The sequence below is a fragment of the Hippoglossus stenolepis genome, chromosome 14 (genome assembly GCF_022539355.2).
Source record: "Hippoglossus stenolepis isolate QCI-W04-F060 chromosome 14, HSTE1.2, whole genome shotgun sequence".
Taxonomy (NCBI): Eukaryota; Metazoa; Chordata; class Actinopteri; order Pleuronectiformes; family Pleuronectidae; genus Hippoglossus; species Hippoglossus stenolepis.
Window position 1 is genome coordinate 8,976,105 of NC_061496.1, and position 27,824 is coordinate 9,003,928.

A 27,824-nucleotide genomic window follows, 5' to 3' on the forward strand; every position below is an offset into this window, starting at 1 on the left:
TATTCAGCAGTTTGCATCCAAACGAGCCAGAAGAGTCTCTTCAGAAGGTAAGACCAGTTTTCTTTTGATGAAATGCTGCACAGTTTGGAGATTGGATGCACGTTTATGTCCAGGTACGTGCTGGTCTTGTCTCAAAATCATTTGGAGATAGTTAAATTAGATTCTAAAACTCTTAAAGGATTTGAGGATCCCTGCAGAAACCCTGAATGTTGCAACGTTTTCTGTTTTATATGACAGTAATGTCATAAACTGCTGTTTACAAGGTTCTACTATATTTCTTATATTCTGGTGCCCAGTGTATTTGTATACGTGGATCTGTGGTGCTGCCTGAACCATAATAGGCCACCTAATGCTCATTGTACACAGTCAGCCTGTGGGGTTTCTACAGAGGTTTTACTTGAATAACCAATTGATTAGTTTCAGCCTTTCCAATCCAAAATTCAAAATGTTTTCTTCCAGCTTCTCAAACATGAGAATTTGCTGCTTTTTTTTATTGCCACATATGATAATGAAATGAATATCTTTGGGTTTTGAACCTGCAGTTTGTGACAGTTTCTGGGAAACTATAATGACCTTATTTCACAATTTAGTCAATAAATAAATATATGGATAAATATATGATGAAAATAATAGTTAGTTTCTGCCTTTTTATAAATGAATGGTATGAAGTGATAAATCTACAGGTAAGAAATAATACGCGTCTCTTTAAACCATCATTTCAACTTTATTTGGGGATTTGAAAGTGCATACACGAACAATATTGTCCTGAAGTAGGTAAAGTCAAGTTTTACACCAACAAAATGTTTTGAAAACAATTTTTTTTCAGATGCGACTCCTAATTGAAATACAAGCTATTTTAATACCTGATAAAACACAAAAAATGAAATTTCTTGCATAATCATTACAGTAAATAAACATTTATAATCACATTATTTTCTCACAGCAACAGGCTATTAACTAAGGGTAATTAGATGCTTGAAATCAGAAAGACCAATCCATACAGTCACATTTAAAAGAATAAAAGTTACAGAAACATTTTTACAGATACTATGCTGAATTAGATGCATGAGACAGTTAGAGGTATTTCATCATATATGCACAGCTAAAAAACAAACCATTCTGAACATATCAAGTCCCTGGATTTCAAACAATTATAAAAGATGATAACTAATGTTTCATCTAACTCAACGTGAAATGGAGAACTAACAGGTTATTATGGCTGTTCTATTTGACAAACGTTACAGCTAGATCCCACCGTGTTATGATATGGAAATGGAAGAAAGTTAATGGGGGTTGACAAGCCATTAAATGGCAGCTGAGCATAGTTTCATTGCAAAAATCTGTTTCTACCTAACCTCCTTCTTCTTAAAGTGCCCGTGTTATTCTTTACCATAACTGTATCGTGTAGCTCTCTTGTAAAAGGTCGGCTAAGTTCTAAAGGCCAAAGTCTGCAGCAAAGGGGAGTTCATGTTAACTCCACCCATTTCTAAACCATTCCCAAAGTAACCATTCTTACACTTACAAAACCTCCATCACAAATCTCCAGCATATGGAGAAAACATACCACCTGCACCCACATAACCATACCTGTATAACAACCTGTTCACCACATAGAGCGGTGATCTACACCATTTCTGCAAAACGCTTTAAAGTGATTGCCTTCTAATTTTGAACGCAATCATATCTCCTATTTGGAGTACAAATGGTTCTGAACATTCAGTTCAAGTATGTTCTTTAGCTAATCTTACAATATCTGTGCCAGGCAGTTACAGTAAGATTAAGGTTAGCCAAGTAAAACCACTTTATTAAGGTTTTGGAAAGATGATGTCATTCAAAACAACCTGCCCCTTACCCTTTTCTTCTCTATCTGGATAACATACTACTTTCTGCATTGTCACTGAGTATTAGCATTGTTGCTAACTGTGTCCTGCAGAATCATTCCTACAGAGGAGGAACTATGTAAAAATACATTTCTTTTCTTGGAATTCAAAGCAGCAACACGACAATCTTCTTATTTAACACAACATCACTCTGTCATTCCTACATCTCCCATCTCCTACATGCCCTTCAAACAATCTAACAACGTCCTTCTCCAAGTCACCCCACTGGGCCTTACTTGTCTCATAATGCCAAACCAAGGCTGATAGCGACCATACAGTTAAACTGATTAATCTTCCATGCCACACATCTATGGTATCCTTTACAAAACATACATTTAACGTCTCGCCTCCCTCAGAAGAATTTCTATTTTCTTGGTTTTAGTTAAATCGTTAATTTAACTAAAATCTAAATGGCATTTAAATTTAAGATATTTACTGGAGGTGCACATCTCGATAACCTGCTTTAAAATACTAGATTATGAAGAATTGCTTTAGACAAGAACTTCTTTACATGATCTCTTAAAAATAAGAGACTAACTCTGAAACAAAATTTCAAACCAAAGAGTAAGGATTTCTTGCCAAAACACACCCTCCAGTATTTAAACAACTTGAAGTACATTATGACACACATTGTATGATATGAGACACCAATTATTTTTCAATGAAACAGTAATAATTTGTTAACGAATAGTTTTTGTCTTGTTTGTTCAATGTCGTTTGCACAGTGATAAAACATTTAAGTTACAAAAACTGACAATTACAAAAGAGAAAAAAGACCAGATTGTGCACTAACAATCAAAATATACAAAGATGTCATGACTTCACAGAACTACGGAGAGTTTATCTCACAACAGATGCCACGGAGAAAAAAAATGACTTGAACACTTGTATCAGTGCCTTAACAGTGCTACAACATTTCAATCTCATAAGCAACCTGTCCATATTTAGCACCACCACATGTCCACCTGCTTCAGTAGGAGGGTGGATGTACATGAAGACAGTCGTATTATCTCCACTTCATAGGAGATACTAATGTGCAAATACAATGCTTTAAAATCTAAACTTCACAAAGCAGTGGTGTAATCTGTTTGTGCATCTATAAGCTCTACGTGTTCTCTGTATCCATGCTACAAAATGAACTGGGAAATGTAATGTTTGTTTTAAAATCACAATATTAAATATAGGTATGTTTCCAATGATGCACTTTATTTAACACTCCTATTAATTGTGCAAAAAGTTGAAAAATAAAACACCTACACTTTGATTTCACATGCCAGATGTGGCAGAATAACTAGGGGATTAAAGAAACAGTTTAGTAAACATCCTGTGAGGATAATCTGGCTAAAATATGAAAGGCCAACAGTGTGATGTCAGCGGGTAATGTCTAAGTCATATGTTGCTAAAATTGTCCGTGTGCTAAGTAGACTACACCACTGCTACACAGTCTAAATATCTATTTATTTTTGTCCATGAACACAGGGTCTTACAAAACAGTGTGAACAGAAGTCCAACATTTCAAACTTAGACTCTAGCTTTAAAGAGTAACAACATCTAGGTTAAATGTCCTGCTTCCACTGCCATCTAGTGGTTGTGGCACACTCCTGTACAATGTAGAATTCGATATTTTACTGTTGTGCAAAACTATATCACAAATGATTGTGGTCACAAGCATAGCAGACAACACCCAATGGGAAAGCTTTTCTATTTGCTTTAAAGAGAAGACGTCACTGTGCGGCTCACACTCTGTGACTGACTTCTGATCTCAGGGAAATGCATTTAAAGGAAACTAGAGCAAAGATCGCCTTACAGCAATCATGGAGACTAAGAAAAACTTTCCTAGAACATGGCCAACCCATCAAAGAGAGGTCTTTTATAGCTGGTGATAATCTTGGTACCAGAACCAGTATCCAACTAGTACCAAAGCAGAACCCTATTTATAATTAGTTAAAGATATAATATCTAGGTACCTATCTTGTACACAATGATAGCGTGCAGAATCAAACATTTACACATTTTCTACTGCCACAAAGTTAAGAATAGGACACATTTTTCCAACTCCATGGCAATAAACAGTCAGAAATAATTGATAACTTCAAGTGTACGTACACAACACGCATCAAGCACATATTAGACTGAGGACCACTAAAGATATAAGTGCATCTAAAGTGACTCATTTGACAGGACAAAAACATGAAACAGATAAATGAAAATATTCTGATCAAACCAATGTCAGAATGTAAAATCAATTTTCATGACTATAATGGGCAACGAAAGTGACAATGCTCAATTAAACGACTACTCTATTATAGACTATACTATTTTCCCCCTATAAAAATAGTTTTAATGATTAATTGTAACCCACAAGCACCACTTCATCTCCACTCAGAAAGTGCACAATCAAGTCCCGGTCTCCTAACCCGGGCTGGAGGGATCTGGATAGTCTTGAAAAGGTAAACGATTTAGCTTTAAAGTGATATTTATTATACTAGACATACTTTTCTACATGACCAATTTGAACATACCTCACACTAATGAAGTAAAGAAAAGGTATGTTCTGCTTCTATGTACCAACATTTATCAAACGAGTGAATTTCAATATCATACTTTTCTCACATTTTATAGTAATATACGCTATTTGGTCCACCATAGCTGGAAGCATACCTTGTTCACTAGTAGCTAACATGGCTGCATTATTCTGGTATACATTTTATTCTCCGAGTCTTCCAGTTTGCACCTGTGCACATAAGGTGAAGGTTAAATTCGGACAATTATTCAAGATCAAATCTACCAGAAATTAGCTTTTGTATTTTGTATGATTTATATAAAAAATGTTCCATGAGTAAATTTGAACATCTTGTTTATTAGTCTATAGCCGAGTCAAGTGCCACACAGTTTTCTGTATGACAATTATTTGCTGAATCTGTATCTACATTTATCTTTTGATTTAATTCTACTGTTAAATGTCTTTTAAGCATTAGACCTTTTCCTGAGATATTTCCAAATGTTTTAATGTATTTGTTATTTCCACTCATTAACTCGTCTCACAGTATCTTGTTTATACAAAGTGATGTAAATTCAGTGTGGCGGCCCACAGGGGAATAAAATCTATTTGACCTATATAATTTTATATAAATATATACCTCCTCTAATATGACACTACTTAATGACACTGCAGTATTATAACTTTGTATCGTAGACTCAGTGTTTGGCTCAAACTTGTCGACAGTGATGATGGCTGAAATAGAAGCACTGAAAGGCACTTTTCGATAATTCCCTACAGAACTGGAAATGTATAAGTCTTGTACAGTATATTATCACTTCACATCAGGCTCCAGACCAGTTATCAAAGCTGTCAAACCACTGACTCTGTAAAAAACCTATACACAGCTCACTTGTTTGCCTGTGCTTCACGTCTGCTGCTTCACACTAAGCACCCCCCATATATCAAAATACTTTTGAGTGTTAATGAGTGAGCTTAAAACAACACAAAGTATGCAATTGATTGTCACATTTTTCTTAAAACCCAAAATATATGAATGAATTCCTATCTATTTTTTTCTTTAGTATGTCCTGGAACATGTACACAATTAAGAAATGGCGTGGGTTTGATTGCCATTGATTGCCTAAGCTTCTGTGGAAACCACAATGTCAAAATGGGAAAAAATGTGTCACAGCCAGCAAGAATATAACTTTTATATTTCTAAAGTTAAAGCTATCAACCAGCAATCAATAAGTGGAATTAATGTTACAGTGGATTCTCACAAGTCTGCAGTTGTGGCCTCTGTGCCTGTGGTTAGACTGGTTGTCTTGTTTTAGATGTGAGAGTTCTGTATGTCGCCTCCGTTTCTGAATTACTTACAGTGCACATGGGCTATTACTACACATTACTACTTGTGCATTGTTAGACAACATAGAAACGTTTGAGGTGCAGTTTAAGGCAAGAGGAGCCAAATCTAAAGACGTCTGCATCAAACATAATGTTAATAAATATTTCCGACTTCTTGTGCTTGCCTTTCAGGAATATCTTGTTGTGCTGAGATATTTTGTCTTTGTATTAATAGATAACTTTCATTAATATCTCTTCACAAAAGTAATATACTGTAGATATTAAAAACGAGCAAACCAAATCATATCTCAGATTGTGCTTATTAGTTTGGAATCAGTTTTGTAATAATTATTTTAAAATTTGGATCTCTTCATCAATCTCTACATTGATAAAAATATACAGGTTTGGGAAACTTGCTGACTCTGTACTACAACATTTCAGTACTACTGGATACTGCGGGAAAAGATTAAATTAACGGTTATATTCTGTAAACGCTTAGTATTTAATCCCAGTTGTGTTTGCAAATGGGATTTTTAACTTGAGGAATACAGTGCGTGTTGTTCAGTGATGAGTTTTGTAATATCATACAGAATTATTAAGTATCCAAATCTGAGCACTGACACTGTGAAAATTCTGATTTGGGGACAACACTAACCGGTAAAGAAGTCTTAGAGCCTGGTGGCTACAATGTCAATCCTGGTGCATCTAGAACAGTGAAGCTTTGGGAAACCGCCATCCGAGTGGCGTGCTGGTGTGTCTCAGCTGGGCTGCTGGCTGAGAGCGGGCCAGGCCAGGGTTACATTCAGCTGCTGGTTGTGTTGGATCAGGGACGTGTGTCGGTAGTGGAGGACCAGCTCTCTCAGAGATGAGTACAGGTTGTAGGGCTCAGCGAAGCCAAAGCCTGTAGACGTCCTGTAGATCACACAGTGCTTCACCTCTCCGTCCGCACTGTATGAAGATATTTAAGTATATTTCATTATATAAATAAATCTCAGCCTTGTTATGTCCGGCTTTATTACATTAATATGTTGAATCAAGTGGTCAGTTGGGGATTAAGAGCTGTAAAACAAGGTGGCTGGAAGTGTTGCTGACATTTGTTCTGGCCTGAGATGCTGGTGCTGCAGTGACCTCTAGTGGCTGTGAATATTGTGTGTGTGGGGTTATAAATACCTACAATATGTAAATGTAAAGGTACTTACACAACCGAGCATGCAAAGGAGCCTCTCTGTGTCTGGCTGTCTCTGATGAGGAAGGTCCCATCCCTCCTCCCCTTCAGCAGCTCCTCTGCCTCCTTTCGTCTCATACCACCGACATACCAGCTCCTTTCCTCCTGATGTGCATCGTCTGCCAGGGTGTACAGGCTAAAGATGGGAAGGAAGGAGGGTTAGATTAGTTGGAAAATAGTATTTTAAAGAATACAGTTCCCCCTCAGATAACAGCTGAACCTACGTTCTTTGCGACTTTTACATTTATGTTAACTGAACATTCTAAAAACGGTTATATAATCTGGCACAGTGAGATGTATATACGCACTGCTGCCAAATGTAGGTCATGAAGAAATGATGTAGCCAATGTTTCCATTGATCAAATTCAGAATAGAATTTATTGGCCTAGTATGTGAACACACACGGAATTTGACTCCGGTTTAGCCTTGGCCTCATTGTACTTACACAAATAGATATACAGCTATGGGACGAGAACAACAAAATCTGAAAAATAAATATGCTTCTGTCGGATGGACAGATATGCACATTGTATGCTATACATATCTACATATATAATGTTATTTACAGCATGCAGGATTTATATTGACAATTATGTACAGCAAGCAATGTTCGTTTTGGAAGAAACTGTTTTTGTGTCTGGCAGACAGTGCTCAGTAGCGCCTCCCAGAGGGGACAGGGTGGAACAGGTTGTGTCCACGCTTTGATGGATCTGCAGTGATGTTTTTCTGACTCTGGACTCTGTCATGTAATGTTAAGATAATAGAACTTTTGGCTGCCATACTTCCTGTTTTCATATGTGCTAGTGCTTGAAGCCAAAAGACACAGTAGAGCTTTGCTTCAGGCTTTAGCGAGAGATAAAATACAAACGATAAACTAGCAAGAGATTCCTGTACGTTCTGTTGCCGTGACATTGCAGTGAGATAAATTGCATGAATGATGATACTCACTCTTCTTCTTCAGTCCTGATACCCAACCAGTCGTTGATCTGGCTCTGCCTGGTGCCGTGCTGGGTGAGCCATCTGAAACACAGACCCAACAGTTAGCAGACAGCGATGTTTGGAAGTTAGCTGGTTCATCGGTATGTAACCGTTTAACTAAACTAATCTCATGTCCACTTGTTAGCTTAAAAGTGCAAGAGCGCTTCTCGCCACTAATCAGTCATCTAGAACGTAAGGTCATAGATTTTTACACTTACAGGAGATATTGATCTCTGATTTTCCACCAAGGTGTGGCTCGAGTTATGTGACATGACCTGTGTCCATCCCACTCTTTTGAATGTGATATTGTACCAATGCCTTGAGGAAAACTTTGTCAAATTTGGTACAAACGTCCACCTGGACTAAGAGATTATCAGGTAAATTTTGGTGGTCAAAGGTCACTGGGACCTCACTAAACACTTTTTTGGGAATAACTTGTGTTTTTGTACACCAATTATGTCAACATATACTTCAAGTCTTCATTACATTTATTAGGCAGAGGCATACAATGATGAGACTTTTTCTAGTTAATTTAATATCTGCTTCAAATTCAGTAAAAGTAAGTAATTTGGAATATATTGAAAGTGAGTGAAGAGCATGATGATATTTAGAGGCATACTTGTCCGTTTCTGTGCTGCTGTGTAAAGTGAGGAACATGTTGATGTATTCCTTGCTGTAGCGTTCTTGAGTTTCACACTCCTCCTCGAAGATCCGAATGATTTCACTGAAAGCCTCGATGGCTGTCCGCTTGCTCTGCAGGTCCTCGGATGATAAAGAAACAAATCTGTAATATTCTGTATGTGTGCAGAGCCTTTGCAATCAAAGGCATGTTGCTCTTATCCAATAACATCACACATTTACATATTTACAGTTAAAATATGCCTCATTGATTAGGCTGTTGTTTTACCTGGGAGGTTTTGTTGAACTCCTCAAACAGATGGTCATACTCTTTGCTTTTTTCTTTGTATCGATCCTGAAATATCCTCAGCTGTTCCCCAACTGCATCAATGTCAACTTCCATCACATCCTGCTGCTGTACAGACAAGACATTTAAGACAAAATCCAGTTTAAAGATCTGGTCTTATCGAAACTAACATGACACAAGGTTTGGGACTCCGACTTTGTTATTTTCACATTTGCGTAAATCTTAGATGGTTAAAAGCATCCGTGAACTGAACCTGAAATTAGCTTTCTTGTTCTTTATTCTTGTTACTAGTCTAATAAAGTCAAAGCCATCTGCTAATGGAACAAGCAAAACTGGGATCACTTTGAAGCAGAAAGGGGCATTGTGGCCATTTTTCCTTTTACTTGACTGATTAGTAAAGTCCCCACATTGAAAAATATTAATTTGTAAGATAAGAGAGCTCACTACCCACCTGTTGGTATCTGGATATGGGGTAGAGTAGCCGTATGTCCAGTTTGGAATTGTACTGTGCTAGTGATTTGTTCTGGTAATACTGGATCAGGTGCACCACAGAGGAAAAGGCCAGTGGTTCAGAGAAGCCATATTTGCCCCCATGATGGAAAATCTTTATCAGTCTGTTGGAACCGTCTTTTCTGTTGAAGAGAAAAATATGCTGCAAAAATCCTCGCAAAAAATAAAGAAACCATGTCGAACAAAAACATGCATACTTGCCTATTAAAGTAGCTCAAGTTGAATCAAGAAGAAAACCTAATTCTTTCCTCTCCTCTTGTCATATCTTGTACGATTGGTCAAATCAACATTTCTACAGTTTTTACTGTGATTTATGAAGACTCATTCAATCAGGAATGTACAGAAAATATAATGGTACATACTCTTATTTTTGTCAAATGTTCTCATTAAACATTGTGGCTAGTGAAATTCCAAGTGATCTACAACCTTAACTAGTGTCTAGCAACAACCAACGGGTATGATTCAATAGGTCCAGCAGGGCTGTTGTGGGTGTGGGATATATTTAGTCTAATGTGGGCAGAAAAAGTCAGCATCATATCTACAGGGTGAAATTACATTTATGTAAATAAAATATCTTTATTACATGGTTTGACAGGTATACTGTTTAAACACCTAACCAAAGTTCTGCACAGAGCTACACCATGATGCTATCATCCGACCAAAACTGTATCATGTCTCAGTCCACATCAACACCTCGTCTACATGAGCTGCGAAGTGAAAGTAGCCAGTCAGCAGCTTTAGTCCTCAGTTACACTCTACACTGGATCAGTTCATCCACAGAACTGTTAGTAAGAGTTTCAACTACCAAAACAACGTTCGTACTTGTGCTTGCAAATGGGAAGAATGTACATTTAAGAACTAATAATAGCTTTGGGTCATAGAAGCAAGAGCTGCGTGTTTGGTGAGAGAGACGCTGTATAGACAGAATTGAATAAAGTTGGAGTTGGAGTGTGTCCTTTCCTTCAGACAGACGAAAGACGGATGACTGGAAAAATTTGACTGTGCAGACGGTGTAATGTTGCTTACTGCTGGAGTCTGCGCCAAATTCTAATCAACAAAGCTTTATATCTGAAACCTCAGGACATGTCTGTCTTCATTCAGCTAAAATTAGACAGAAATCAGGAAATGTATTAAGTTACACTTTAAAGCCAGTAAAACTAAATTTAAATTCTGAAACCAGTAAACTAAAGTGAGACTTTGAAACCAGTAAATAACAAACACTACTGTACAGAATGCTAATAAACTTGGTGGATAGACAGAACATGAGTCAAGAACAACTCATTACATTTTGGGGCAGATCCGGGAATTGTTTAAATTTTCTTATTTCCTTGCAAGATAGGACATTTTCGACATTTTCACCGATGTATTTTGTTTGTTCAATTTGGTTTGACTTGATTGAATTTAAGGGGACTGTTGGGTTTTGGCAGAGGTATGCCATCAACTGACTGCTTCATGCCACCCTTAACTAGTTGTACTTAATAAAATGTACCCATTGGCTAACCTTTTGATGTGATGGACACATGACAACAGTGTATATTGTGCGTGTGCGCTTATCACAAAATCCTGATGGAGGATTTGTGATTTTCATCAGCAATAAGACTAAGTATTTACCTTAGTGTGAGAGTATATTCCCCCTTCACCCGACTGGAAGCATCTCGTACCAGGAATGTGCCCTCGGGCGTGTTTCTCATCATCTCATTTACTTCCTCTCTAGACAATACACAAACGACTTGGAAAGTTAAAAACACTTCAAGTTTGAGGTTGAAGAACGGAACTTATAAAGGTACAAAAGCTTCAAAAAGTAATATTTGAAAAATTTGTGACGGAAAATCAGCTAAAAGGGTTTTACAGGGAAAACATCAAATCATCAGCACACCTTATGAAAACATGCAATACCTTGAGATGTTGCCCCAGTACCAGTCTGCATGGGACAGCTGGTTGTCATCGACACTGCAGTTGCACGCTGCCATCGCTTTGGTTATGTTGTTCTTGGGTTGAAGTTCTGAGCACAGAGGTCATAAAAAAACATAAGTCACAGAAACAGATGAATTAAAAAGGAGTGATTTTATGGCTGCAGACGAGTCATATTTATAATCAATATAAGGTAACCATGTGTCCAGTTTTCAACTGAGCAGGATTGTCTATCTTAACCTACATCTCCCTTTGTCCCCTTTTCACACATGATATAACAATGTTTGTGTTGATCAGCAGACTTCAACTGGAAGGATTCAAAGCACTGTCTGTGTATTGGTTAATAGTCCCCCAGGCATATAACCTACAAGGCTAAAGTTTTGATTTAAAAAAGACAAAGTTACAAAATAGGAGAAGCAGTAAATAGGTTAGAAATATGAAGGATGCTAAAATAAGGGACAGTAGTAGGTGCTAATGGTCAACACAGAGCATACATTATAAATGTTTTCTTGATTAAATATGTTACAAAAGATATACTGCAGTTCTAAGCTAAGCAGGGTTAGTGATGTCGGAGCATACCTCCTTCCTTGGCTAAGTTGTTTTTCAGGGCAGGATACACATCCTCATGATCAACGAGCGAAGAAAGATCCTGCAGAGAGGCTGTCAGGGCACGGGACTGAGCCTCGCTGTCATTTTGACCCAACTCTGGCTCCGAAAACTCTGAAACATCAAGCATACGACGTCCCAGTGTTACCCCTGATGTCAGTTCAGGCCAGTCTGCATGTGGCTATCTGCACTTTGTGGCTGGCTGTTCAGCACACACTGCTGGCCCACTGACAAGGCCTCAAGAGGGAGATACCGTTGTGTTGCTCAGCCTTGCACCATGTTGGGAGACTCTGTCCAGACTAGTCTGCTGACAGGTGACACTGTCTGACTGCCTAAAATACCAGAACTGGCACTCCTCAACACTCGGGCACAGTCAGCCAGAGTCATTGCTGCTTAGTGCCCGACCTCGCCTTGCCTCGCCTTGCTTAACAAACAACAGCTGTCTGCAGAGAGATGCCATGTGGGCCTGAAGGACCGGAGCTGATACGGCACCATTTCTGTTTGTGTTTATTGTCCATATGTGAGTCAATGTGGCTTTAGGGAAGTTTGGAAAGGCGATAACCTGTCAGTCAAGCATTTTCTGAAAGCATTGCATTTCTGTGTGAATTGTTTGTGTTTCCCGGTATGTGTCTTTGCACACAAGCGCTGGTGCACATGTGTATCAAGAGGCATGTTGTTGGCGATGAATGTAATTCATCCCTTCAGCATTTGTTATGGCATGCCTGGAGATGCATTAAATTGCTGCTGGGTGCGCAGTTTTATGTTGGAGGAATCATATGAATGCTGTCATAAGATTAGAAAGGGTTGACACTCATTAACATAGGCCCTTGAAACTGTCAAATCTCAGCTGGTATAGAAACCTGAGAACAGCTCTACACCATCAGCCAAACCCTACAGGAAATACTGCTGATTTGATTGCAAAGTAAATGAAAAAAGTAAGTGATTCATACTACTAGAATACTAACTGGGTTGTAAGTTCTTTGTATTGATTAGATATTTCTTACTGCAATGGTTTTGCTATTTTCAATTCCTTTGTTTTGTTGTAAAGACCAAGAGATTTGGGTAAAAGGCAAAGAGATTGATATTTTTCAAATTCCATTCAAATGAGTAAAACTATTGTAAAATGTATTTCTTGTTGCTTAGATGTTGCCCATTCTCTTGACTGTTGAAAGATTAAATTTAGGATAAACCAACATGAGGACCAGCTAGAAAGGGAGAAAAGTGAGCTTTTTGAAGCAAGCAAAGAGGGAAAATCAATCAGACACTGGGCATAGCAAATTCAACAATTTACGAATGCTCTGAAAGAAAAAGAAACTACTGTTTAAACTGAGCAACAGACCTCACACAGGTCAGCCGAGGACAACAACAGCGAGTGATGACCGAAACATTGTGAGAGGTGTGAAGAAAAACCCCAAAGCAACAGTCATTACCACCCGTCTCAATGGAGCAGGGGTGAAGGGTTTTCATTTAACCCTTTGAGACTTTGAGAGCAGAAATATAGAGGCCATGCAAAAAGATGCAAACAACTTGTCAGCAATAAGAATCAGAAGGTCAGATTTGCAAAGAAGCAAAAAGATTATCTGCAAGTTTCATGGACTGATGAAACCTATTCCACGGTAATGGAAAGAGCAAAGAGTCGAGCAAGACAGGATCTGCTCATGGTCCAAAACACACAAGCTCCTCTGTGACGCACGGTGGAGTTGGTGTCATGGCTGCTCAGGAACAGGCTCACTAATATTTATTGATGATATAATCCCGTGTTCGGATTCTGATGGTAGCAACAGAATGTCTACAGAAACATTTTGTCTGCCTACGTACAGAGAAAAAGAGATCCAAACTTAGTAATAGCAACCAAAACACACAGCTAACACGGCAATGAACAAGAAAGGTTTAGACTGACTGACTGATTCTGAAGGAAGAATGCAACAGTTTTGAAATGTTAGTGAGTAGCAGGCTTGATGCACAAATTGCAAGCAAAGGTTATTAAACACATTATGGAATGGAATTAATGTCTATCTGTCCCTTTACTCTTGCTCACCAAAAATGGGGTGTTCTGATACAAAAGGTTCTATGTCCTAATTTGTCAAACATAGATGTAAATAAAATATATTCATCTTTTGATCTTATACTCAAATCTCCTCAGTGTACAAAAAAGCAAAGGAGTATCATCACAGCAAATTAACATAGAAAAAAATATCAATTTATTTTGTGCATACAGACAAGAAATTTGAAAATCTGCTTTCTTGCACAAATATATAGGTAAAATATAAGAGATCCAAAACTCTTTCACAGTTATTGTTTTTTGATAAAGCACATTTAATGTTACCTTGATCTGCTGGTGAATGCTCAGGCCTAGCAGCCATGGACATGTCTGTTGGCTGCTGGGATTGGTTAAGGGGTGATGACATCATCACAGGAAATACAGATGGGCGCTGAGGATTATCTCCCATATGGACGTTGCTCTCCTTGATGACCACAGTCTTGTCCCTGAGGTGGAGGGATGCTAGCGATGGTATTGGGAAATCAGCTGATTGGAGCTTGTCCTCCTCTGTGCAGTCGTTGCTGTTGACTGGTCTGAGCTGGAAATCCTCTTCTGCCATTTGTACAAAACAGACTGAATAGTCCAGCTGGGCTTTATTGGGGTGGTGAAGCAGCAGGAGGCAAAATGCTGCAGTGCTGTTGATCACATACTATCAGCTAACAGTTACATTCATGGCGGAGGATAAGGAAGGTGACGGTGCAGAATTCATGGCTGCCCTGTGTTGTGGTGGTAAAGCACGTTCCTCAGCCTAAACTCCTGGTTTAACCACATCACGCAACAGAGTGATGACATTGCCACTAGATTTGATATTTTCCTTAATATTCTGGGGGAGTTTTCTGTATTCAAGCACCTCTTTGCTTCAGAGTCAGTGGCTTTAACGGGTTCACACCCTGGAGCTGATGGTGCTAGTTATTGAGCTGTAAACCCACGAGAGAGCGATGGACTGAAGCAGGACTCATTCCTCGTCAAGGACATCACCTCAATGTCAGAGGACCTGAAACAGAAAAGCCACAAACTTATCAACATAGTAGAATGTGAAGATTATTGAATCCATGCCCTGCAGGTTACAAGGTCTGTATTATCACCCCTATCAGCCCTATCCCCCAACACTACTGATGTACAGTGTCGTCATAGTTATTTAGGGGCAGCGAACCCCTTGTTTTGAACCATTCCATGCTTAACTTCCTGCCCAGTGAAATAACGATAAATAAAAACCCTTAACACTGTCAATCTAAGCAGCTGTAGGGCTTCCTGCAAAACAGACTGAAATGAATGCTGAGTTTTTAAGGTAATGAGTTACACAACTACGCTGCTGCACTGTTATGCAATTGATTACAAAAAAAATCATGTGGAAAACAAAAACTCATTTTGTAAATATAGAATTACAATTTGCTTGCTTTGCTTTTACTGCAACCGATAACTAATGAATTCAGCAATCAATCTATTTATTATTTCCTTGACTTATCAGTTTATCAGTAACACTATAAAATGTAATGTATAAAATTATCCAGGGCAATTTTCAGTATTTCCTCTCAAGTGTCACCAACATGCTTGTTTTCCCTAAACAATACTTTATAGTCTCAAATATCCTGAACACAACAAAACCTGTGATACTGAGTTATGATATGATAAACAGATCATGAAGGATGATGAGTCAACATACTGGAATTCCTTTAAAATGCTCAATGGTACACTTTTCTGAGTGAGATAAATAGAATATTGTCATTATCATTGTGAAGAACTAAGCTTCTTTTTCGATACAGCTGGTGAGAAACTCCCCGTTCCTGTTAAATCTTTTGAAACCAGAAGTCATCTTCAGAAAAAGGTGCATTCTGGTCTTAGCACATATAAAACACAAAAGAGGTTAATCTGGTAATAAAACATCTGCTATTTTTAACAGACATAATGTGTTTTACCAGGATAACTGCAAACACATTTAAGCACATTATTGGTGACAATGAAAATCATGTTACTGAAGCTCTCTGAACTGTGATCGTCCTTATCCAAAACATATTGATTTTTACACTTTGAATGAAAGTGAAAGATAAAAATGGAGCGTATAAGATATTAGCTTTGGGAATTCTGGGATTTCCTAGGATTTTGCTTTTTGGGATTTCAGGGTCAGCTGGTTTTTACAAAATTACTGACCATGTTATATCACGTAACCTATTACATGGTTAATAATTCAGGAGGACTGCAGTTAAATCCTCTTCCTCTCCCTAGCATCTGGGATTAGTCAGCGGTTTATTATCCTTCTATACTCTTTGCAATGTGACGTCCCATTGAAGCGATGTGAGTTGCTCTGTGAGTGGAAACTGACTTAGATTATGTCTTTGATTATTATTTATCATAGATCAGTTTGGTTTTTTGTTAACATGATTCCGCCTAATCCTGTTGTCATTGATGGTTTTAACAGAAAATAGAGAAGTCTTAATTTCTGTTACTGTAAAGCGCAAAAAAAATCTGACCTTTGATTCTGCGTTATTAATATATTTTAGAATATATTTTTAAGTATTGACTTAAAATGTTAAAATGTTGTACAAATTGATTGACAATTACAATAAATTTAATCTGAATGGAGGTTGTTCTGCACAGAATAATATTTCGGTTCATTTTAGTAAAGCAGCATAAGGTTGCATCTAAATTCATTGAGCGACGCAACGTTATAGATCAAAAGTCAAAGCGCTGGAAATGGCGTCGGCATTAAAGTACTTCCAATGGTACGCAGCCATGAAGTGGTCATGGCTCGATGTTCACGGTACATTGTGTCCAGTTCTTGTTGAAATTATGTCATGTTCTCAAACGATGTCATTTTCTCAAACAAAGTCTTGCGATCTTTATTACATAAGCCAGATTTTTATTTTTTAATACTTGTGGTTTAGCGGAAAAATAATTGCGCTACGCATGCACTTGGGACGACGCACAGTTTCGACGACATTAATACATTTTTGGGGTATTAATATATATGTTTTAAATTTTTTGCAAGTCAGAAGATTGTTCTGTTTTAAACTAGGTTAGTTAATGATGACCTAATCAAAACAAAGTCAATGACGTTTACTGTATTATTGGATTGGAGGATCCATTAGCAATGGTTGGAGTTGGTTGGAGACCTAAAAATCTCTTTTCGTACGTTGCACTTCACGGCAGCGCTCAACTGAAATGTCACACATTTTTGGTGTCAGCCAAATTGAAAATGGCAACCCACCATCTAACAGATGATGCAGAAGGTATTAATTGTGCCGACGATGACTGTCCTCCGAGCGTGTTTTTGTTTTTGTTGAATATTTAGTCATGGTGTCTTTTTGATCAGCGTTGCATCCCAAAAGCGAGACAGCTGACCTACGCCATATTTCCCCACCACCTTCAAGCCTTCCATCGTCCTATGCCTAAGCTTGAAATGACGAAGCGGCTGCACGGAACTTTCAACGCAGTAACTTCTGCTGGAGATAACATCCAGACGGCTTTAAAGAAATGAAACATCACAAAACTCAGTACAGGACAATACGCACCTACCTGGGTTAAGACAGAAGGGACCGAGCGGCAGGATAAGCCAACGTTCCATCGACATGCGTGAAGCGGCGAAGAGATGTGGCTGGACGCACACGTGGCTCAGATCAAACCAACCACCGGCCTCGGTCCTCACGCCATCCTATGTCGTCCCCCACACTCCTCCTATCCCGTGCCGCCTCTCCTCCCATGTCCTCCATCTTTTAAAGATCCTCTCCACTTGGTTGTTGTCCATCTCGTCTGAGTGGCACCTTTTCCCACGATGCCATTCCTCTGGGTATTTTCTCTCTCGTCTTCAGCGGTACATCTCATGTCTTCATGAAAAATCAAGCCTTTTCCAAGATATTCTCCACTTTGTCTCTTTTTTACTTTTACCTGATCTTGCAAATGAAAACAATTCCACTGACCTTTCAGGTACTTTATAAAATCCTATAAAAAAACATACACTAACCTGAAAAAATCTATAAATAGCCTCTGTAAGATGTAGAGCTTATGCAGGCAAAAAGAAAAGCAAAAGTAAAAGTTAAAGCACTACTCTTAACACTATTGGTCTTTTTCACAGTTTGAGAGCACAGTGTGGATGCACACTGGGGGGACACGAGCCTGAAAATGAGTCTGTGGGAAAAAAAAACTCCTATATAAATAAATAATGGAAGGATGCCACTGTTGCTATACAGAGCGAGGGGCTTAGTGATTTCCTGAAATCCTATTGGCCGGTCTGTTGCCATGTGCTCAGGAGTCAGCAGAGATGCTACTAACAAATCAAGGAAATGTTCTAATATTAGACTGTATGTATCCAGGCAGCGGGAGCCCCTGACCTCTCAACTCCGCCAGCGCTGCGTTCCACTTCACAGATCAGCATAATGAAAGAAGTGGTGTGGAAGTAACTGGTTAAAAAAATGTAGACCAAACAGCAGATACGGACCCCCCACACACACACACACACCACCACCACCACCACCCCTCATGATATCCCAGTGCAGTAACACAGCAAGACATGTTCATTATTTGTCCAAATTCATACATGTTGTGATTTTATTGGAATTTTGTTTGTGAAATATTTTTGTCATTTTGGGGATATTTAATAAATAAAAAACAGCCTATTCATATCAGTCTTATACTGAGAGAATCTGCTGTCATGAATTAGGTCTATGTATTTAAAATGACAAAAAACAAATTGTGACTGATGCATGTTTGCTATTTTATCTTAATATGGAATCTGCACATTATAAATCTAATTCAGCTTCAATTCAAATGTATCTTCTGCAGTCGACAAACCTGAAATCAGATCTTGTTGGAACAATATTTGCATAAACTGTGATGCAGCGGAAAGAAGAGACCGACTGAATAATGAATGAATTCATTTCATATTTAACGTTACTAAGCTCACAATATTCTTATATGTTTTCAATATTCAGTTCCCATAGATCATGTGCAATTCAAATCATCATGCTTCTTCTATAAGTCATCTTTTCCCTGTTAGACCGTTTTTTTTCTACATTTACAACAGATTATGTCATTGTTGATCTCATAATGACTCTTTCTATACGCAGATGATTTGGTCACACTGTCTTACTGCACCGCCGGTCTGCACCAGCTGTTGAGTAAATGCATCCAACACAGTGCTGACTCGCTTTTAATGACAAGAAGATTTTAAGAAGTTGGACATTTACGTGAATAACACTTCTTACCTCTGGTGTATAAAGATCCATAAACACTTAAACTTAGAGTTTCTTAACAATGAGGTCATGATGTAAATGTGTGTCTATCATGTTGTTTATCGTACTAGGTATATATTATAAAATATATAAATATAGAATAAATTACTTCGTTTTAGGCAGGGATAATGAACTTAAAAATAGCAAATAATTCATACATTAGAAAACGAAATGACGTATGATCATTTCTTGTGTTGTGTGATTCATCAGATAATGGTTTCTGTCATTGTATGGGTGTAGGCGTTGTCATTTTAAACCACACAGATGCACAGATGTAAATACAAATACAATGTTTATTTTCACTGTACATTTGTATTGGACATACTTGAAGCTCAATGCTGTCATTACAGTAATAGATTTCACATTCCAGTGTATATTTGTTTCTATTTAAACAGGATAAATACATAAAAAAAACATCAGGTTGAGAAAGTTCACCCCAACACCATGAAGACAGTAATTCACTGAATGTAAATCTGTCTGAGGTTCACACATGAACAGGTGAAATCATTTCCTCTGTTGAACGGTTGTGCCCTTCACTTCCTCATTGTAAGGGCAAGAAACTCCTTCCTGGTCTTGAAATCGTCATGGAATTTTCCCAGCATGACACTTGTCACAGTGCTGGCGTTCATCTTCTGCACACCTCTCATCACCATGCACATGTGACTGTGAAGCACACAAGAGATTATTAATTCTACAAAATCCATTCAATATCCGACCTTTGAGTTAGGTCGTAAATCTAGATGATCTCAAAACTTGTATCTTTGTGTATCACTTTTTTTTTTTAGGTCTAGCATGAAGGCAAAAAAGATGTTGTCAATAATTAAGTACAACATGGATGATAAAAGGGTTAAATACTCACACAGCCTCAATCACCACTGCTACTCCCGCAGGCTCCAACGCCTCCGAGATGGCTGAAGCGATCTGCTTGGTCAGACGCTCCTGGACTGTGGAGAAAGATACATATTCAAATTAATGTGGATACATAAAAAATTGATATTAATAAAATGCAAAGAGGAGTACAGCTGCAACAGTTGCTTGATTCAATTATTAGTCAATAGCAAGAAAAATGATAAAAGGTAATATTTTGATTTTAAGCAATTGACCTACAAATACCCACAAATATGAAGATCCTAGAAAATCAATTGTTACCTTGAAGCCTCCTGCTGTAGATTTCAACAATTCTGAAAGCAAATAAAAACAAAGAAAATTAGTGTGTGCTTGCGTGCTTGCGTGTGTGTGTGTGTGTGTGTGTATTGTCGTCACCTACCTTGCAAGTTTGCTAAGACCAACCACTTTCTTGTTAGGGAGGTATGCTATGTGAGCCTGAAACATTAAACACAACATCATACTTTAAATATCATTAACAATCCATATTATGCATTATTAGGCAGAATCCATCCATATTACAAATCCGTTCTGCTTTTATCCCCCAATTCACTCTTATTACAGATATGTTAGTGTTGGTGTGGATGTGAGCACATAAGAAATTGCAATGTATTAATCCCAAAGATCAGTTTGAGTATATTTAACTAAAATCACAAAAAATGTTTCCTTGTATTATAAAAAAATTATGTTTTTAATCAAATTTCTTTATTAATCTATTTAAAAATATACAAAATGAAAATCAAGCATTCAGATTTGTGCAAGATTTCACAGAAACCTAAATTACCTTGCCGAAGAAGGGCACCAGGTGATGTTCACAGAGAGAGAACAGCTCGATGTCCTTGACAATCACCATCTCCTCGTGGTTTTCATCAAAGATTGCGTCGTTCAAGATATCTGTGTGAAGATTGAAAATCAGCTTCATATAATAAACAGTAGTGGATCAGAGGATGAAATCAATATGACAGAGTCACAGATTTGTCTATTTGTTAAGACCTGGCATTTAACAAACTATAGTAGTCTATGAACCTATTAACGTTTCACAGGAGGAAATGAAACCAGGACAATAAGCCTTTGACATACGGTGGGGTTGAAAGCAAAAAATAAACTATAGTTACATGATTGTATCAAAATGTACTTTTGATCTTATTCAAATGTTTTATGAAACCATGAAATGTTTCAAATCATTTTGCCAAACTTTAGCACTATTTAAAGTTTTGTCATCAGTCACATAAATAACAGTTGTATCCTCACCCTGGGTGGTTTCTTTGTAGCCTTTGGTGAGGAACTGCATGGCCTTGGCTGCACGCAGCGGTGTCCGTAGGAGTCCCTCTCGGCCCACGTCTTCTCCAAGCTCACTCAGTATGGTGCTGTAAGATTTCTCGATCAGGGACCGCTTCTTTGACTCTTCAGCTTCCTTGGATTCTTTCTCTTTGCACAAGTCGTTATGTGTGGATTCGATGCGCATATTCAGATAATCTGACACGACTCCGTTCATCTCTGAAGATTGGTGATACTCCATTCTCAAATGTAGCTCTACTGCAAACTCAAGACACTGCGGGATAAAATGAAACAAGCCCAGTGGTTCGCTGTCGGCTGAGTGGTGTCGGAGAGGATGTCGCCGTGGTTTTTAAAGTCTGATGTGGTGCCCAGAGGCAACAGCATCAAAGAAGCCTCAAGACACCCATGCAGGAGAAAAAAATGTCTCCATTAGAACTTGTGAGTATAGGCTTCAACTTTCCACATGGACAAGGTGCCTTATTAGCACCCAAATCAATTTCCAGTCACTTGCACGAAATGCCATGGAGCATCATTTTACTGATCCTGTGATTCTGTATGACTTTAAATGCCTAGAAGTCCCATGCTCAGTTGTGAGGTCACAGAGGCTTGTCTCGAGTGTGTAGAACAATCACCACTCACATGCAGGACTTACCATGGCGCTGCAGCCTCGATTGGGCATTGAAATTAATTTTATTGAGATTAAGGGAGAAATCTGAAATACAACCCTTGACTGTCTCACATGGTTGGACTGTTCAGTTTTCCCACGTGTTTTTTTCTCAATGTTTTGCATACTCTCTTTTTCCAATACCTCTGTCTTTGTGCATCCTGTGGACAAGCCCTTTTGAGTCTTTTAAAATATTCTTTGTGTTTATATGGATTGAAGGAGATAGTTTTAGGTACTTTTCATTTCCCACTGACCTGTAAAACTATTGACCTCTAAAAAATACATCTAATTGTCTTCTTTGTCACGGTATTGTTCTTTAAAGCAACATTCTTGGAAGCCAATGAATGTTACTCATCAACAATTTCATCTTGTAATCAATCATTCACCCTTTTGCACAGTTGTGAATGGCTGTGACCTCATGTTGAGAAGGTCGTGAGCTTAAGATTGAACTTGCCTGTGCGATTTTATGTTAAGCCAAAGCAAATTGATTGCTCCCTGGTGCAATATAGTTCATATACGTCCGCGTCCTCCATTTTAATGGATGGCACATGGACCAAGGTAAAATGAAAAAGTACACGTCAAATACATTTTCTCACAGGTGGTCTCTGTACTTTTTCGGTAGTTCCTATCTCCCTGAAGTGGGTTCAAGTGTTTTTAATTTAGTTATTTGATGCTATAAAAAGGAGGTAAGACGTCATGATTGACAGCTGTGACGGCTCAATGTCCTGCACAGAAATGGGCTCCAAATGACGTCATCAGTGCAAGATGGCAGCGTTTGTATCTGGAATATTTTATTTCTGGATATTGGGAGGAAGTGGAAACGCTCTACCCATCTTTATATACAGTCTGTGGTCAATCTACAAACTGCTTCAACAAGCAGCGATAGAAGATGGATAGATTTTCTGTCAGACTTGTTCCCAATTTAATGTCAATGCAGAAGAAATTTATAGTTGTCCTGGCAGTTGTATTTTTACTTGAGAGGTATGTGCTCAACAGATTACAGAAAAGAGTCAGCAGTTAGAACTGTGCACAATAACACGTTCTACAGAGAAACGTTCAATGTGCAACAATTGAAAATCTCTGACGCAGACCAGCAAATGGACTTTCTGCCTGTCATGTACAGTGATTCACAGATTCCACTGTCCACATGATATCTTTCGGAGCAAATGCTCAGTCTGCTCAGTTCTATATTGTGTGTTTTTTCTGTGCGTTGTGACTGAAAACATTATCGATTTTGCACTGATTATTCACTCATTAGGAGCAACATATTAAAGAGACAAATATCTTTTAATGTGTTTAATTTGTCACACTTTGTTCTCAAAAGATTCTAAAACGGAATCAGTTACTATACAACACGATTGTTAAGCTCTGTGGTGATAACTATACAGAACGACAGCCTCAGCAACTCAGACCAACTTTAATACTGAACCTACACTATTAAATTCGGGTTGCAGCTTTTAATGTGACGGTGCAATTTGCATTAGCTTGGAACATTTAATTTCCAACTCAGGCAGTGTGAGGAAATTTCGAGGTAGAAGTCAGTTGATGTACATCCCGAACATTGACTTTGACTCTTAAAGTGAGTGCACGCTCTGTGTCTTGAGCATCTCAACACGAGGCTGGCCCTTTGTGCTACTGACGGTCTTGTGCTTTGGAAGAATCCTGTTATCTACCCACATCTTACAATACTTCATCGTGAACCCAGCACATCCGTCAGAGCCTTGACCACATATATTAACGGTTAATGCACCGAGAGGTTATTTGGTTTTATGGTTTATATAACTTAATACCACTACGTTTTATTATGAAGTCAATTTTTTTAAATATTTTTTTTGAAAAGATGTCAGCTAATACCACTGATACATTAATAATATGGATCATTTAAACTCTCAAAAACTGCCAGTATAGTAAAACGTGTGACCCTTTGGGTTTAACTCAGGTTTAATAATAATGGGAGTGTTTTACAATTTAAGTCGTTACAAAAGTGACAAAAAATATCTGCACAATAGGGAGTCTGGAGGTCCAAAAATGTCATGTAAATTGTGATACAACTAATTATTGATACATTTGTCAGCATTAATAAATGTGTTTGCATATCAATAAATACATAGATCAAAGTATTTCATAATTTGATATTTTAATGCACAATTAAAAGAGAAATTATGAAAATAATTTACAAATGAAATATTCATCAATCATAAAATTGTTCATGTTAAAGAGGGATTTTCAAAAATATCAGAAAAGTAAATAAGTACACATTTGAATATACATATTTTAATGTATGGATTAATAATGGAGATAAAAATCAACTTGAGAATTCAGTTTTAAAATAATTAAATATTTGGATTCACAAACTGAATACAGAATTTAAACAGGTATTTAAATGGTTGACTTCCTTTCCTCTTCTCTGTAGTGAATCATGTTGCTTTTTTTAATGTCAAAGGTTTGATAAGTTACAAAGGTCAACGTCTGCAGCAAAGAGAGTCGTCTCTCAAAGAAAACATTGATCCTCAAGTGCCTGAAACGACCTTTTGCATTCCTGGCTTTTTACGGTAATGCTTCTTCATCACCAAGTAACATGTAATATGCCAGCCTTCCAGCTAATGTGGAAAGCAGAACCAATTCCATTGATATAGTGGCTACACAACAGCTGATCCGGATGCCACTGGGTAAGTACATGACATATCTGACACATTCTCAGGCCTGGGCTTTTTGGGAGGCGGGATAAGAGCCAAAATGGAGCATTTCAGATGGATCCTTAAAGAGCTGCTGCAGCAATGTATGTTATAAGACAAATAATGCGTATTTTGAACTTTATTCAATTTTTTTTACATTATACATTAGACTCCCAGATAGAATTATGAACCACAATATGGGGCATTTAAAATAAAACAAGTTAAGTTAAACTTGAGAAGTGTTTAATAGATAAGAATGTTTAAATATTATCAATCAATCAAATTTTATTTGTATAGCCCATATTCACAAATCACAATTTGTGGACAATAGGACATCCCCTGTCCTTAATGCTCAACAAGAGTATATTGAGATGCAGTATGAGATTGGATGGAGTTATTTTCCAACAATGAATAAATCATTTCCTATAATGAGAAGGGTAGAACTTGATTTTAGATATGTTACATATTTATTAACTATTATAAATGTTCAACCCTCAAACCCAGATTCAAACCCTGACTGTTAGAAATAGCATTTCTAAACAACTTAACTACAACCTATTTTGTAGTAAGTGTCAAAACATATTCCAGTAACATAATGAGGGTATATTGTCAATTTACATGGATAGTTGCTCTAAATTGATACTGATACTGACCAGTAAATTGTATTTATCTTCCTTCAGCATGTCTAATCTTAGAGTAATAGTGAAAACTCAGTGAACAGTCAGTTGTTTCATAAAATCATAATTTCTCAGAGACAGGATTGCAGCCTGCAATCTTCAGATATGACTCTGTTAAAAGTTTATTTCAACCCAAACTATTGTTAATACTGGCTTCTAGATTCTTAATGATGTAATAAAGGTACAGAGGCAAATCCCTATGCATTTCATTGGCCACGTGTCTAAATGGTGGTGTCATATAAAGTGCATGTAAACTATTAAATTATGTTTATCTTGGTCTTAAAGAGAGAAACACACAAGTTGCATCCAGGTAGTGGGTTAAACATTTCTTTTATTGCATTTTCACATTTATAGTTATTGGCTGTAAATGTAGGACTGTTACAAAAAATGACAAATGTTTAGATAAATAAAGATAAGAATACTCATACTGTATTTGTGTGGGATATTTGCATTTCTTGCATCTGATATTTGTAATCACTTACAAAGCTGAAAAAATACAATATCATTTTAAGTAAACTAGCCAATAACACTAGCAGTTTACAGACCGACACAAAAACACATATATGTGTAAAAACACTGTACAATTCCCTCTGTTTAACCGTGTGTTGAGGTAAAAACGTGTTACTTCCTCATTGTGAGGGCGAGAAACTCCTTCCTGGTCTTGAAATCGTCATGGAATCTTCCCAGCATGACACTCGTAACAGTGCTGGCGTTCATCTTCTGCACACCTCTCATCACCATGCACATGTGACTGTGATGCACAAAAGAGATTATTAATGACCTCCACAAATATAACAGTTGATTAAGCTTAAAAATGTCTACACGGGCCTCTCAATGTTCTCCATCGATCCTCCACATGTACAAATGACAAGTCAGGACCATTATAGAAACGAGCTGAATACTCACACAGCCTCAATCACCACTGCTACTCCTGCAGGCTCCAGAGCCTCAGAGATGGCTGAAGCGATCTGCTTGGTCAGACGCTCCTGGACTGTGGAGACATTTTCACAATAAATGATAAGCAAGAACAAAAAGGACAAAGATGATAAATGAAGAAATTGAATCTTAGTCAACTGTTTTACCTTGAAGCCTCCTGCTGTAGATCTCAACAATTCTGGAAGAAAGTAAAAATAGAGAATTATATACATGGGTTTGTGTGTGTGTGTGCTTGCCTGTCTATTGTGTGTTTATCTCTTGTCGTCACCTACCTTGCAAGTTTGCTGAGACCAACCACCTTCTTGTTTGGGAGGTATGCTATGTGAGCCTGAAACATTACAATGCACTCTGTCAGGGTACAGGCTCACTAAATCTGATGCAGAATATTAGAATCTGCTCGTATCATTATAACATTTGTAAATGTAAAGTAAGTGTTTTTTTAGAAATGTTTACTGGCTTTGTTGTTAAGTTACCTTGCCGAAGAAGGGCACCAGGTGATGTTCACAGAGAGAGAACAGCTCGATGTCCTTGACAATCACCATCTCTTCATGGTTCTCATCAAAGATCGCATCATTCAAGATATCTGTGTGGAGATGAAATGTTACTTGGACATTTTGCAATAATACTGGAGCAAATCAGAAGACAGAGAATGACTGACACTGTGTCCATTATTCAAAAGCCAGCATTTAGCGTAGAGAAGGATTTTTATGACACCAGGACAACGCAACTTCAACATATTTCTATTTCAACAGTCATTATGGGATAATTGTTTTTGCCATATTGAAAGGACTTTTGCATTTCATCAGTAAAATCAACAGAAATCTATCCTCACCCTGGGTGGTTTCTTTGTAGCCTTTGGTGAGGAACTGCATGGCCTTGGCTGCACGCAGCGGTGTCCGTAGGAGTCCCTCTCGGCCCACGTCTTCTCCAAGCTCACTCAGTATGGTGCTGTAAGATTTCTCAATCAGGGACCGCTTCTTTGACTCTTCAGCTTCCTTGGATTCTTTCTCTTTGCACAAGTCGTTATGTGTGGATTCGATGCGCATATTCAGATAATCTGACACGACTCCTTTCATCTCTGAAGCATGGTGATACTCCATTCTGACTTGTAGTTCTACTTTAAAGCAAGAAACTGCAGGATACAATGAAACAGGCCCGGTGGTTCGCTGTCGGCTGAGTTGTGTCGGAGAGGATGTCGCCTTGGTTTTTTAAAGTCTGATGTGGTGCCCAGAGGCAACAGCATCACAGGAGCGTCAAGGCCATGCAGGAGTAATCGATTTCAAAGTCTGTTGCATCGAAATCCGTGAAGCAGCATTTGACCGATCCTGTGATTTTATTTTAAATACCTCGTATTTGCATGCTCTGAGTTGAAGAAGCTTACTCGGATTGTTTTGAGCATTTCCACATTATGTTGGACAATTGTCATTACAATATTTATAAAGCCACAACACAAGTTGTTGTTTTTCAAAGTACCCGAAAGATCACTGATGTAAGTGATTGCCATATCCTGAAGTAATCAGTAATTTTTGTGAGTAGTAGTAAAAAATCTGTTCAGAGGGACCGAAGGGTGACACAGTGGCGC

The 27,824-nt window shown here is 38.0% G+C and overlaps 3 protein-coding genes across 3 annotated transcripts; all 3 read right to left on the reverse strand.

Moving 5' to 3' along the window:
* Positions 1-704: 704 nt before the first annotated feature.
* LOC118120902 (phosphatidylinositol 3-kinase regulatory subunit gamma) lies at positions 705-17,559 on the reverse strand. Its single transcript, XM_047342902.1, has 12 exons — positions 17,416-17,559; positions 14,188-14,896; positions 11,835-11,975; positions 11,241-11,346; positions 10,956-11,054; positions 9,286-9,466; positions 8,817-8,942; positions 8,415-8,671; positions 8,128-8,160; positions 7,880-7,951; positions 6,906-7,067; positions 705-6,654 (listed from the first exon to the last, which is right to left on the reverse strand). The coding sequence occupies exons 2-12, from the start codon at positions 14,459-14,461 to the stop codon at positions 6,465-6,467; spliced, it is 1,641 nt and encodes a 546-aa protein (XP_047198858.1). The 5' UTR covers positions 14,462-14,896; positions 17,416-17,559; the 3' UTR covers positions 705-6,464.
* Positions 17,560-19,437: 1,878 nt separating this feature from the next.
* On the reverse strand, positions 19,438-21,645 carry LOC118121106 (GTP cyclohydrolase 1 2-like). The gene is made up of 6 exons (XM_035176766.2): positions 21,264-21,645; positions 20,797-20,906; positions 20,395-20,450; positions 20,277-20,308; positions 19,987-20,071; positions 19,438-19,790 (listed from the first exon to the last, which is right to left on the reverse strand). Exons 1-6 carry the CDS (start codon positions 21,529-21,531, stop codon positions 19,661-19,663), a joined length of 681 nt encoding a protein of 226 aa, XP_035032657.1. The 5' UTR covers positions 21,532-21,645; the 3' UTR covers positions 19,438-19,660.
* A 3,987-nt stretch (positions 21,646-25,632) lies between these two features.
* LOC118121097 (GTP cyclohydrolase 1 2-like) lies at positions 25,633-27,436 on the reverse strand. The gene is made up of 6 exons (XM_035176757.1): positions 27,075-27,436; positions 26,716-26,825; positions 26,515-26,570; positions 26,389-26,420; positions 26,213-26,297; positions 25,633-26,057 (listed from the first exon to the last, which is right to left on the reverse strand). The coding sequence occupies exons 1-6, from the start codon at positions 27,340-27,342 to the stop codon at positions 25,928-25,930; spliced, it is 681 nt and encodes a 226-aa protein (XP_035032648.1). The 5' UTR covers positions 27,343-27,436; the 3' UTR covers positions 25,633-25,927.
* Between the last annotated feature and the right edge of the window lie 388 nt (positions 27,437-27,824).

What these genes read in the sequence shown, in the direction of transcription:
- LOC118120902 (XM_047342902.1), bottom strand. Translation starts at nt 14,461, where the DNA reads ATGGCAGAAGAGGATTTCCAGCTCAGACCAGTCAACAGCAACGACTGC. An exon ending in GCATTCACCAGCAGATCAAG is followed by an intron (nt 11,976 to 14,187) that starts GTAACATTAAAT and finishes TTGATGTTTCAG; the next exon opens with AGTTTTCGGAGCCAGAGTTG. An exon ending in ATCAGAGATCAATATCTCCT is followed by an intron (nt 7,952 to 8,127) that starts GTAAGTGTAAAA and finishes TCTGTGTTTCAG; the next exon opens with ATGGCTCACCCAGCACGGCA.
- LOC118121106 (XM_035176766.2), bottom strand. Translation starts at nt 21,531, where the DNA reads ATGGAGTATCACCAATCTTCAGAGATGAACGGAGTCGTGTCAGATTAT. An exon ending in TGGTGCCCTTCTTCGGCAAG is followed by an intron (nt 20,451 to 20,796) that starts GTAATTTAGGTT and finishes TTAATGTTTCAG; the next exon opens with GCTCACATAGCATACCTCCC. An exon ending in GCAGTGGTGATTGAGGCTGT is followed by an intron (nt 19,791 to 19,986) that starts GTGAGTATTTAA and finishes TGTGCTTCACAG; the next exon opens with TCACATGTGCATGGTGATGA.
- LOC118121097 (XM_035176757.1), bottom strand. Translation starts at nt 27,342, where the DNA reads ATGGAGTATCACCATGCTTCAGAGATGAAAGGAGTCGTGTCAGATTAT. An exon ending in CTACAAAGAAACCACCCAGG is followed by an intron (nt 26,826 to 27,074) that starts GTGAGGATAGAT and finishes ATCTCCACACAG; the next exon opens with ATATCTTGAATGATGCGATC. An exon ending in CTACAGCAGGAGGCTTCAAG is followed by an intron (nt 26,298 to 26,388) that starts GTAAAACAGTTG and finishes ATGTCTCCACAG; the next exon opens with TCCAGGAGCGTCTGACCAAG.